The 13,408-nt window shown below is 35.4% G+C and overlaps 1 protein-coding gene across 2 annotated transcripts; it reads right to left on the bottom strand.

Annotated features, from left to right (window-relative positions):
* rab4a (RAB4a, member RAS oncogene family) lies at nucleotides 1-7,014 on the bottom strand. Of its 2 annotated transcripts, none has more exons than XM_026223995.1 (8): nucleotides 6,878-7,014; nucleotides 6,366-6,446; nucleotides 6,156-6,270; nucleotides 4,415-4,477; nucleotides 4,105-4,259; nucleotides 3,589-3,684; nucleotides 3,355-3,498; nucleotides 1-1,407 (listed from the first exon to the last, which is right to left on the bottom strand). In XM_026223995.1, exons 1-7 carry the CDS (start codon nucleotides 6,891-6,893, stop codon nucleotides 3,383-3,385), a joined length of 642 nt encoding a protein of 213 aa, XP_026079780.1. In that variant the 5' UTR covers nucleotides 6,894-7,014; the 3' UTR covers nucleotides 1-1,407; nucleotides 3,355-3,382. The 2 variants fall into 2 exon arrangements, with proteins under 2 accessions (XP_026079780.1, XP_026079781.1); XM_026223996.1 differs by lacking the exon at nucleotides 1-1,407 and adding an exon at nucleotides 1,414-1,831.
* Nucleotides 7,015-13,408: the final 6,394 nt, after the last annotated feature.

The following is a 13,408-nucleotide window of genomic DNA, read 5'->3' as shown; positions in this document are numbered from 1 at the left end:
TTAGTGTATTATGGCTATAAAAGTAGTACTCTTGTTTGCACAAGGCAGATTTTTATATTGCCTACTTATTACAACATGCTGTTCCTGGACATCGGGATTCTGCAAGCTTGCCAAGACCTCATCCATGAGTCAGATCCATGCAACAATTTAAATACCTGGCAATGCCCCTTTATTCATTTTATCAGAAGTATTTTAATTAATTGTTCCTGGATTAATTTTTTTAAGAAATTGTGGCATTTTCATGTAGAAAGCTGTCTAGAAAGGTTTACATTGATTTTACAAACACTGTTTTACATTCAGCAACTAAATTGTACATTTGGTTAGCTCAGTTTTGAATCAGACCTTAATTCTTTACATCAGTGCTACAGAGTTTTTTTTTTTTAGGTCAATGTAGTGTAGACGCACGATTTATGAAAAATGAATAAGCAACTACCATTTAGTGCATTGTTAAACATGACTATTGGCAATCTGTCCCATTTTTACAAACATATAAAGACATAATGACAAGCACTTTGAAGCAAGGTACACAATTATGTATCAATCATTTTGGGTGCAAGCTTATTTTAGATATATCCATTTAAAATGTATAAGAATAACGGGACAAGTAGAAAATAATAAAACATTTTACAAAAAAAGCAATGTTTTCAAAAACAATTACATCAGTTCAAACAAGTCTGTGTCACTACAACAGACACCTAAAAATGGGACCGCAGCACAATAATGCATTACGATAAATATAGAGCAAGTAACACTGATTCTGAAGCTGTTGATACTGATGATGTATTACAGTGCGATATGAAGGTAAGTGTTCGCTGGCCCTTAAATGTTTCATTTCGAATGTAAATTAATTATAATACAAAAACAAAGCCAAAAATGTCAAAAACCTCTTTTATGAAATCACAATTTCATAAAACATACTAACCAAAAAAATACAACATTCGTAAAAAAGAAAAAGCAAACAACATGCTATTAAGATAAAATGCGATAAACTCCATTGATAAGATTTACAGGAGCGTGCCATAGAGCAGCGATGCAGTATGCCTAAGCTATATATATAAAATATACAGTATGCTGTATATAATCATTTATGAATATGTCTTCGTACTGCAACCATGAAACATGCTCCACGGTGATAACAGAAACTCTTCTCTACACAACATCTACATATGGAAGAGGGAAAGATGGGGCAAGGGCTCAGTGCGGTAATCTCAGGGGCAAGGGTCTTTTAGCTACCCTCAGTGTTTTGGCTTGGGCCCAAGGGGGACAGTAAACATTTTTCTGGAGCACAGGGGGTCCCTCGGCATGTCAAAACTGAAGTAAAAGTATGGTGAGGGAAACAGTCACTCCAACATGATGAGCCATACGTCAAACTCCCCACTAATGTCCTCCTCCTCATGTTCACGAAACCTGCCTCGGCCAAAGGACACAGAAAAAGTGCAGGTAATTATATAGATGATCTTTTTCGTCCCGTCTACAAACTGAAGGAGCCGCTTCAAGACACCTTGAATCTCTATTTCTAGCTCACATTCCTAATAAGGCCCCTCAGAAACCTTGGAAAGCACTTCGGAGGATCTGGAGTTAATTATATCGCCTCCCCTGACACTGTCTCTCATGTGGCATTTGACTGACAAGAGGGTGAAGGGGTCTGAAGGACTTGTTTGTCCTCAAGAGGGGATGGAAGGTGAAACATTTAGCCATTTGTATGTGTGTATGCGTCCTGGTGCTGTGTCATCGTCACTTGTATGTAAGGCATGCAGAAGCAAACTTGAGCAGCATTTGGTGGGTGTCAGTGTCAAAAATAGCACCTCTTCTTGAAGAGATCTCCTCCCAGCTATAAGACATGCCAAATACAGTAAAGATGCTGTGGGGCGGCTATCAATATCCTTTTACAGACAATTTATGAAAACACTTTGACTAAAGCTAAAATGAACTGTCATGAATTATTTTGGGATCACTTAACAATACAGTTCAGTTCATTACCATTAGAAAATACATTTGGAAACAATGTAGTGTTTAATAATCTAGGCAAATTTATGAATATATACATCTGTATACAACCTTAAATTAGTATAAGTACTTTTCAAAAGTTTGGAGTTGGTAAGATTTTTTTATATATATATATTTTTAAAAGTCTCTCACATTCACCAATGCTGCATTTATTTTATAAAAAAAAGACAAAACAAACAGTAATATTATTTCAATTCAAAATAACTGTTTTCTATTTTAATATATTTTAAAATATTATTTATTCCCGTGATGGCAGAGCTGAACTTTCAACATCATTAAACCAGTATTCAAGGTCACATGATCCTTCAGAAATGATTCTAATAGGTTGATTTGCTGCTCAAGAAACATTTCTTATAATTATCAATGCTGAAAATGGTTTTGAGCTTCTGAATGGTTATGTAGAAATCAATGTGAATCAAGATTAGTAAATTATGTGTGTATATCTATATATATCTATATATATCTATATATAGATAGATATATATATATATATATATATATATATATATATATATATATATATATATATCTATATATATATATATATATATATATATATCTATATATATATATATATATATATATATATATATATATATATATATATATATATATATATATTATATATATATATATATATATATATATATATTTTTGCCATGAAAAGGGAAACCAACAACATTCTTTCAGAGGAAAAGGGTAGACTAGTAGTGAGCAGAAATTAATGTTATGTTCGTATTTTCAGACTTTTTGTTTTGCATTCTTTTTTATATCACCTTAGATTCTTGCATTGTTAACACTTGAACTGACTCAACGTTTGAAAAATGCTATCATTTATAAAATTAAAAAACAGTGAGGGAAAAAGTGAGAGAAAATGTTAAATTCCAGCTAAAAACTAACATTTAATATATGATTCGGTTATTTAAAAAAACAACAAGGACACTGAAGAGGGAAAAGAAAAGCACTGCCACACTGAACAAGACACTTAAATCTAATATGCAGGGAATGATGTTCTGAGAAATGTGAACAACTGTGTCTGATTAAATCTGAATGCAGCAGAGCTATTTTTAGTGGATGTTGCTGTTGTGAGTGGTACAGAGCACCAGTGGAGGAGGAACAGCACTCTACCACCCTCATGCATTCAACCCGTCACACTCATGTCAGAGCTATTTAGATATCAAGACAACAGTATTAGCAAAAATGAGAAAAATTTGTATCAAAGAATAAACATACTGTAGTGTAAATGATTGCACATTTAAAAAAATACTGAAACCTCTCAGAACAGCTTCTAAAATGAAAACCTCTGAAAGCAAGCAGAGAGAGGAAGTGAACCCTGTGGGCCTTCACCTGGTTGGTCAGCTGTCTGGGATCTGTGTTAACAGCCACAGTCCGGCACGCTCTCTGCTTGAGCCCGTCTGGGAGAACGCAGCTGCCGCAGCGCTGCATCTCCGTACTGGATTCCTGAACCCATCCGCTCCGGGTCCAGCTCGCCTACACAACCACATGACAAGCACAGCAGCTTGATTCAAATGTGTTCGCAAGCTTATAAGTAACAGCACAAGGCGCTGGCATTTTTCGTACCTGACTCTATTTTGTTTAGGATTTTCCGAGCACACTGGACAAAAGCTTCCTCCACGTTCTCCCCTGTTAGAGCACTGGTCTCCAAAAACATGAGCTCTGAAAATAAAGACATAAACTAATATGTCTGTTTTGTTTAATAATACTCACTGAAAAAAATGTAATAACATTTTTTTCATATTGTGGGTCGCTACTGGTTCATGTTTGTGTTAGTAATACTATCCTGTAGTGACCTCTACTGGTACAATCACAATATGAAAGCAGATATATTGTGCAATAGAGAATTTTGAGCTATAAACATGGTTAAAAGCATACAATGAATAGAGGATATGTACTTGAGCAAGGTTTTGGATGAATTTATTACAAACATACAGCGTTTCCCTACACTAGATATTAATTGATGGACTGTGGTCATGTGGATTATTGTGGTGTTTTTATCAGCTGTTTGAAAGCAACTGGGTGCCTCTATAATTCAGTACAGTTGTTCCCAGCCGGGAACTGCTAGTCTGAAATACGTACCATTCTCTTGAGCGAAGCGGGAAGCCTCCAGAAAGGTGACTTCACGGTCAGCATCCAGATCTTTCTTATTTCCACACAGTATGATCACGATGTTCTGGCTGGCCAGCATCCGGGCATCTGTCAGCCAGTTGGTCAGAGCGTTGTATGTTTCTCGACTAACATCCGGAGACAGAAAGCGTGAGAAATCGACACACTTAAGGATCTATAAATGCATATCAAACATCCAGAAATATCTGAATATCTAAAAAAAAAAAAAAAGAGCAAGATATAATATTATGCAGAGGCACTGGATATACAAGTGTGACTTTACCTAGTGATGTCATACACGAGAAGAGCCCCTGCTGCCCCTCTGTAATAACTGCGTGTTACAGACCTGAGGAGAACAAACATTAAACCTCTCTGACATCTGTAAAAGTTTGTGATAAGAGATGGTGAAATCTAGTGATAAAAAAAAATATTATGTAGTATAAAACATCATGATCCGCACACACGAGAACAGTCTTCTTTTTTATTTTTATTTTACATACATCGGTGATGAGTTAATATTATTTAAAATAAATGCTTGCCTTGCATAAAGACTGTATTGTCATTCACAAACACGTTTAACTTCAAACAGAATAATCAGTGAGTATAGGGTGAGATCTGGGTTTTTTTTGCAGTTCGTTAAATTGGGAAAGTACTAGAATGAACAATGCGAATGCAAATGCTTAAATAATTGTTAAAACACTGACATCCAAATGACGTTCCTGACATTAAATAGTACTCTGGATAGTATACTGGGATTATTTCAGCAATCAGCCACCCTGCCGTCTAGATAACGTCACTAGGCACTGCAAAATCAATATCACTTGGCTGCTAGTCTAATCATATCTGCTCACAATAGCAGGACTGTCTGGCTCAGACCTCCTTCAACATTAACTGGACTGACATGCTTCTGTTCAAGCTACTGCATGTTTTCCTGAATGTCTACAACATATTATCTGCTATGAGGTATTAGGCCTCATAAATCTGAAATAAACATGCAAGACAATGTTTTAATGCACATTATTGTATAATAAACTGAGCTGCAGCAGCAAACAGAACAGTGCCAAAAGCTCTTCTCAGTGCTGTTTGAACAAGAGACTAACTGCATAATATTTAGCTTCAAGCTATCTTGTGATATCTTTTATATTATTATGTAACTGTAACGAAAAACAAACTGTTTTCACTTTACCAATGAAATAAATAGCTTTCTCTCAGGGGCCTTGTGCACAGTGTTGTCACTTTTAACTAAAACTGTTAATAGCTTTATTAAAATCTATGAATATATATATATATATATATATATATACATAACTAATTAAATATGTATAAAACTAAAAATGTTGCCTTGCAAATTAACTAAATTCAATTAAGATAAAGTATTAACATTTCTTAAACTAAAATTGAAATAAAAATAAAGATTTTAAAAAAAGAAAAAAAAAAATATAAAAAATAAAACAAATAAAAACTAATAGGAATTAAAATAAAACAAATGTACTAAAACTTAAACTAAAATGAAAACTGAAAATATATATGAAAAAACAAAGGGCTTTTTGTATATTTTTATATAATAACATATAATTTTTTTAAAGGAGCACCAGTGGTACATTTGGCTCATTTGGTGCCCTGTTCAAGTAAAGACAAGATTAAAGAATAAAAATCTGTTTTTTAATCTTTTTAATAAGTCTCAAAGCTATGCATAAGCACGCAAAAAACCTACATAAACAAAAGGTGGTTTCTGTGACATCAGCATTTTTTCAGTTTAAATGAAATGAGGCTATCTTGGCTCTAAGGAAACTGTGGGCAAATGTTCAATGCAAATTAAGTGCATGTTGATAGCGCTGACAAATGAATCTGTGCAAGGTACTATAAATTCCTACATGCTGTCTGGACTTGAATCACTCCCTCCACAAATGCTCCACCATCTGACTGCCTGAGAACAAATCTGGAAATGATCATCATAAGCCTATTCTCACAGTGGTCCTTCCAGACAAGGCCGATTTAAGAGTGAAACAGCCGTATGAACACACCTGAAACGCTCCTGTCCTGCTGTATCCCAGATCTGGAGCTTGACAAACTTATTGACCACACTGATTACCTTCGAGCCAAATTCAACCCCGATAGTGTGATTCGAGTCATCTTTGACTAGAAGAACAAGGAAAAGACATCAGCAACAGAACAATGAATGTCATTTTATAGATTTGTTTAGTTTTATGATAAGATAACAGAAACTGACATACATCTTTTTTCTATAAACTGGTGAAGCAGACAAGATTTTCCAGTTCCTGCATTTCCGATAACAAGAAACTTGAACAGGAAATCTAAAGGGGAGGAAAACAAAAACAATAAAGATGTTTTGTCAAAAACTGCATAGGATTCTCATAATAATAGGATAGTATAGGAATGTTACTATATCAAAACATTAATCAGCTGTTGACACTAGTCATAATCCAATGTAACGTTAGACATTAAAGAGGTTTGTCATCAAGATATATCCACATAAATAACGGTCTTTCTAAAACTATTGTTACTATAAGCACTGGTTTAATGGACTAATCAAAGAGTAATGAACACTTCTATGAATGGCGTCGACAGATGAAGCATATGGCAGACAGAGGGCTGCTGCCGAGCTGGCACTGAGCAGAGCTTGTAAGCAAATACTGTGATGAATGAGCTCGGGACACTTGCTCAAATTCATGCTATGTTGCCGATAAGAAGTGTGGCAGGAGAAGAGGAAAATCAGTCACCCTACCGTATGTCTCTGACATGACTGACGCTGTGCTTCTAGCCTGTTTAGACGGTGTTTTTCACCCTCAAGGCAATCAACAAGGATATCAAATAAAGGGAAATCCCTTAGAGGGTTTCGCGCATCCTAGTCGGAAGTTTGTGGAGCAGCTACTTCCTGTTTAGATTTTCAAAATAAAGGTCAAGGATTCCATTGCAAAATGACACAAAAATGCAAAATTTTTCTAAAAGTTAATCAAATGTAAATTAAAATAAAATAAAATAAAATAAAAAAAATTAAAAGTGAAAGTATGCATTTTATTCCTGGTCGTGGGTGATTTTATATATATTTTTTATTGATTTATGGTTTGAGATATTTAACATAAATGTATGTACATCTTAATGTTAACAATTAATTTTTTGCATTTTCTATAAAAACTCATACATTATTAAGATCTGTTTTACTTCAAAACTCCAACTAAAGTGCTTTTAAGTCACCACTAGGGGGTGGTAGTCAGTTATGTGCGAGTTGAATCTCTTAATATGATAATTTAATGCACATTTTACAGGGCTGATCTCTTTGTAACTTTCACAACTAATAAATTATATTTTGTTTTTAAATCCACAGTTTATGATTGTCAGTGGTCACTTCCATCAAACCCAGACTGGTAGAGTGCCACACTGATGTTTGTCCTTCTGTAAGTTTCTCCCGTCTCCATATAAGATCATAGAGCTCCACCAGGGTGACCATCAGTGTCTTGATCACCTCTCTAACCAAGACCCTTCTCCTTCGATCGCTCAGTTTGGCTAGGAGGCTAGATCTAGGAAGAGTCCTGATTGTTTCAAACTTCATCCATTAAGGATCAGGGAGGCCAAATGATCCTGTGAACCTTCAACACAGTATAATTGTTTTGTAGCCTTCACCAGATCTGTCTCAACACAGTCCTGTCTGTCAGTTCTGCAGGCCATTCCTTTGACATCATGGCTTAGTTTTTGCTTTAATATCCATTTCATCAAACTTTGTATAGACAGGTGCGTGTGCCTTTCCAAATCATGTCCAATCAACTGAATTTGCCACAGATTAACTCCAGTCGGAGTATAGAAAAGATGATCTAGTGAAACTGGAATGCTCCTGATCTAAATTTCAAGTGTCAAAGCAAAGGGTATGAAGACTTGGGCTATGTCATTTTTTCAGTGTTTCCTGTTTAATACATTTGCAAAGTCGGAATTAATCCGGTTTTGGCTTCGTCATTATGGTGAATGGGGTGAATATTTATGTGAGAAAAAAAGTAATTTAAAGCAGTTTAACATAATAAAGCAACATAACAAAATGTGAAAAAAATTAGGGGGTATGAAGACTTTCTATAGGCACTGTATGCTACCCTTACATTAACCACAGCATCCATCATTACAACACAGACTTCATGGGATTGATCAGGAAAATAGCGTGATGGAGTCAAAACAGTCTAAATGAAATCAAGACTCCAAACTTGAAAGCATATCATGGATGCTTGGGCAACAGTTCCTTATGGTTGATGTAAATTGCCCTCTATAAATTGTAGACCACATGTCATTCAGTAATGACTAATGAATGTTATTACACACAAACATAATGTGGAGCATATGAAACAGAGTATTACATAAAACGGTTTTGTTTAATCTTTTTATGATGGTATACATAATCAGTTCACAATTTCCTTTCATTTAAAAATTAGTTCATCTGAAATGAGCAAGAAAAAAAGGTCAGAGAGTTCATAGTGCAGAGCCAACAGTTCTGTCATTCCTACTGTGACACTTGAAGCTCTTATAGAAAATCGAATATAATTTCAACACACAAGAATGGGGCTGCTTCCACATATCTTCTCCAGATGGCTGTGCAGTGGTCCTGGGTTCATTGCATAATGCCTCAGGATGTATAGGCTGCATATCTCTTTTCTATGTTCATGTGTCCTGTTTGTTTTAGATCCTTCCTGGCTCTCTATATATGTCAAAGATACATGACTGAATAAAGGAATCTGAGCTCAAAGAGCTATGTCAACATGTAAACAAACCACTCAGTTAACATGCTTTTACATATACAGTCATGTACACCACAAGTCAAACATTTGAACACATACCTTTTTTTTCTTTCTTTCTATTTTCCACATTTTTAAAAGAAAGTGTGGGAATTATGAAGTGAACAAAAATGTCTAATATATCAAAACTTCTGAAAATATCAAAAGTTTTATATATAAACTGTTATATATAATGATAATTTCGGCCTATTTAAGAAGGTACCATCCAGACGCAACTGTAGTAAACACAGGTACTGCAGCATCGCACAAGCTTTATGTTATGTATGTAAAAGTTCTTCCTAAGCCATTGTGAATTTGTGGTATGGAAAAAGGGGGGTTCCATTTATCCCCGAGGACCTCTGCTATCACAAGAGCACAATGGTAACCAGGAAGAAGGGAAGTTAACTGTCCTTGGAATCTAAAATTGTCATCACACTGTCTGCACCAGGATGTTATTTTGAAATGTGGGAGGTTTTGTCAGCTAAAACCAATGATTAGAAAGGCTTGTATCTGTGCCAGGTTAAACCTCAGGGCAAAGAATGTCCGATAACACATAACAGTATCAAAACTACTGTCACGACAGGACTAGAAATGCTATTGTTTAGTGTGTTTTCCCAGCTTTCTTTTAGAATGTTAAAATGTAGGCATGCTTAATTGAAGAAATTAGATACTTAGTAGTAAATGTGCATGCAGTTACTTTAACAGGTGTTGGAGAGTTTGTATGTTATGTAGATGCATCTAACTGCCTCCAGATTTTGTGGTATGCTGCAGTGCATCAAGAGATTTCAGTTACTCTACAGGTTGTTTGAGTCTGAGCCCTTATATATGGAATCAATCCACTCTTTATGACACTAATAGCATAAACAGCGCAGACGCAACCAGATTCCTCATGTTCTTTCAGAACCTTGCAGCACAACATATGGCTTGTTAGTTTAAGGGGACTGGGAAAACACACCAGAGAGTCGTGCATTGCATTAAAAGCAAGGTTTTGACTGGGTGCCTTCATCTGCGATCAGTGCATCAGTGTTTCTGACTTTCAAATGCAGTGTGCTGTTAAGCGGTTGTTTATCCTGTAGCACAGTATCCTCTATATGCAGACAAATACTACAGATTTAACTCTGGGACCAAGCAGCACACTCTAAATCACAACCACACTGAATACCGCCGTTGTTTTGCGTCCAGAAAAGGCGAAAGCTGCTCTGAGGCTTGACAGATTAACGTGGTGAGAAGGAAGAAAAGTTTCACTGGACACTGAGCTTATATGAACCCTGTGTTGGATATGTAAAGTTGTTGGATTCTTTCTTTGAAAGTTTGCATAGTAGTGTTTCCTTTCATGAATGATTCTTTGTTTTAAACAAATCATTCTTGTTCACTTACTTACACAAACTGACTCGTTCACTCATTCACAAGCTTCTTCCAAACTCAATCACTCATCCAATCATTCACTTTTGAATACAGTAAATGACACATATAGAGTGTCATACAGCTTCTGCCTTTATAAGTGTGTGATTAATTTCCAGACTGACTATAGAAGGCTAAGAGCATAAAGCAATATATAGCAATAACATAGAATGTAGCATTTGATTAATAAGACCTAATGAATAAACAGGCAACCTTCATTGAATGATTGCTTAAGGAACTGAAGGAACATGGTTTGGACAAATTAGCTGAGAATTACTCACTTATAGCAAAGAATTCACCAATTGCTACCTAGAAAGGATCTTTTTAGTGAACTGATTCAAAAAATTGGTTTGAGATTAATCAAAATACTGATTTGATTTTGAAAAGTTCAGTTAATTCAGAGATTTCAGTTTTTTTTCTTATATTTATTGTATCTTTCCATTCCATGAGAAGGCAAGAGACTTTGGGACTATGTTTATTTGTTGTTGATTAGATGCAGACGTGAATTGACTGGAGAAGCCTGGCATGCGTTAACAGAGAGAAGACTCAGTTATGATATATAGAAGAAAAGAATAGTCATAAAATACACACATGAATTGTTCACAATAAAATAACACTAGTTTAAAGTATAGATATGGGATTAATTTCAATATCATAATGACTTTAAGAAAATATGAGACCACATTTTGCTTGGCAGGGGAAAAACAAGTACAGAAGTATCTCACTTGAAAAAAAACCTTTCAAAGTAGGAGGCAGTTAACCGAATGTTTGGGACCCCAGATGTTAGATAAACAGGCCTAAAAATCACTCAAAGACTGCCTGGGTGGCGATACTCGGCATCCTGGTCTTAAAACCTTGACTGGCCTGCGTTTAAAGTGATTTGTGGCCAGCTCTCTATTGTCTGCACCACGCAGCCAAACTCACTTAATAATCTGATGTAATATGTATGAGGGAGCTCGGTCATTGGACATTCATCCTAAAGGTCACAGTTGAGCTACTCATTATTTCAGTAGTAACAGAAGTTGATGTTAACTACATGCTGTCTCAGTTATCTCCCATAACAATGCACGTCACTTGTTATGAGAATGTTTAATAAACTCAACCAAACTGCAATAACTTAGCAGAGAAAAATGTCTTCCATCGATTCTTAAAGGCTTGTTATTGAAAGTGCCCTTTCATGCGGCCCCGCCTCCATAGCACTTTATGGTACAAAGAGTTCACTATTGTTCACCGCACATCACTATTGGAGACAGACAGCCTGGGAGGCAGTGGACAGACAAACAAGAAAGAGAGAGGCAAGGGGAGGGCTGAAAAGAGAGGGATGGAGGAGGCAGGTCTTGGGCCTGTTTTGATCGCTCTAGCGTTTAGTAACCTGGCACAAAGGGGAGCTGGGATCACTGGCATGTCTGCCCTGGGTCACTGTGAGTCTTTAGAGGGCTCTATGGGAACACGGCTGACTGCTGCAAGACATCAGCACTGTGATCTGTGTCTAAACATGTTACACATTCATCTTACATACACGGCATGGCAGTTTTTTATGGCGTAACTGAACTACGCATACCTTACTTTACCTAATAAAACAGTATGTAAGATAATAAGATAATAAAGAGTATGTAAATGTTTATACTTATGCTAGTGTTTTTGTTTGAAAATAAAAGTTATTTATTTATTTCTTAAATCAAGCATGCATTAAATTGATCAAAAGTGACAGTGATTACTTTTAAATTGTTCAAGTTCCAATAAAAGTCGTTTATATGAACTTTCTATTCATCAAAGTATCCTGAAAGACAGTATCAGATTTTCCACAAACCCAGCCCAACTCTTTTCAACTGTGCTCAGTTTATTAGAATGATTTCTGAAGGATCATGTGATGGAGTAATGACTGCTGAAAATTCAGCTTTGCAGTCTAATTCTAACTCTAATAATATTTGACAATATTAATTTTTTATTTTATGTTGATATAATTTAGATGCAATAAAAAATGCTTTTTTTTTGTTTGTTTGTTTGTTTAAATTGAATATTTAAATTAACTGTTTAAACTGACTATGTCCAAATGTCTGAGACCACACTGAAATTCCATTTAAAGAGAAATAAACTAAAAAATGTATTATATATATGGCATAAAATTTATAATAAATATGAAAGATTCAGCAATATTTATTTTTCCTACCTAAAATCCAGAAACAATACTGCTGTTTTGACAGTTTTTCTGTTAATGTTTATCTTTTATTGAAGTCATTACAAATCATAAGATATAAATAAAATTTATGAAATGTTTAATTTACATTTTTTATTTAAATGTATTTTTTGGATTAAATTCGAAAAATTTAAAACTTTTCTGTAGCGGTCTATCAACTTTATCATCTATTTCTCACAGTCCAATGCCTTTGAACCAGACTAGCTGGTAAATGTATGATGGTTTAAGGATGGTCAGGAACAAGAGCACCATGATAGATGGACTTGATCTGTGACAATATGCTTGAGTTGAATGCATGTCTCTTTTGGAAAGTGGTTGTATTCACCAGGCCTTGAACTGAATACTAATGGGGTGAACCCAGCTGTCGTGATGCAGATGCACAAGTCAATTGTTCCACTGATGACCCTTTCGAAACTTCACGGAAATACATAGATCCTGTCAGAAGCGTTCATGTGCATTCAGAAACACAGATGCTACGACCATCTTTCCCAAGGTACCAGGGTATGAAGTCATAAATACACACCAAAAATAATAAAAGCAGATAAAATCCAGAAGCACGCAATAAATAAACTGTTTTTCTCGACAAATTTGCCCAGCTGTTGTATCTATTACAGCTGTAGACCTTATGGTGTCCTCAGCAGCAGAAGACATCTGTGGGAAATGCAACACAGTATTTTTTAAATGTTTGTTCAAAATTAAACAATAACAAAATACTATAAACTTGCACTGTGCAATCCTTCTAATGAGGGAAAAGAAAAGATCACATTCTCTCAAAATTAGTATCAGATTATTATTTGCCCAAGGCCACGTTCACACTTGAATAAAACAGATGTGTCTGTACTCCAGTGTCAGCCAATCTTCCACCACCACTGATGTGGACCTTAGAAAAACACTGATCTTTTATTCA

Source organism: Carassius auratus, chromosome 38, assembly GCF_003368295.1.
Source record: "Carassius auratus strain Wakin chromosome 38, ASM336829v1, whole genome shotgun sequence".
Taxonomy (NCBI): domain Eukaryota; kingdom Metazoa; phylum Chordata; class Actinopteri; order Cypriniformes; family Cyprinidae; genus Carassius; species Carassius auratus.
This window is presented reverse-complemented; position numbering and strand designations above follow the sequence as displayed.

What these genes read in the sequence shown, in the direction of transcription:
- rab4a (XM_026223995.1), bottom strand. An exon ending in CCAGTTTATAGAAAAAAGAT is followed by an intron (nt 6,271 to 6,365) that starts GTATGTCAGTTT and finishes TTGTTCTTCTAG; the next exon opens with TCAAAGATGACTCGAATCAC. An exon ending in GCAGGACAGGAGCGTTTCAG is followed by an intron (nt 4,478 to 6,155) that starts GTGTGTTCATAC and finishes TGTTCTCCTCAG; the next exon opens with GTCTGTAACACGCAGTTATT.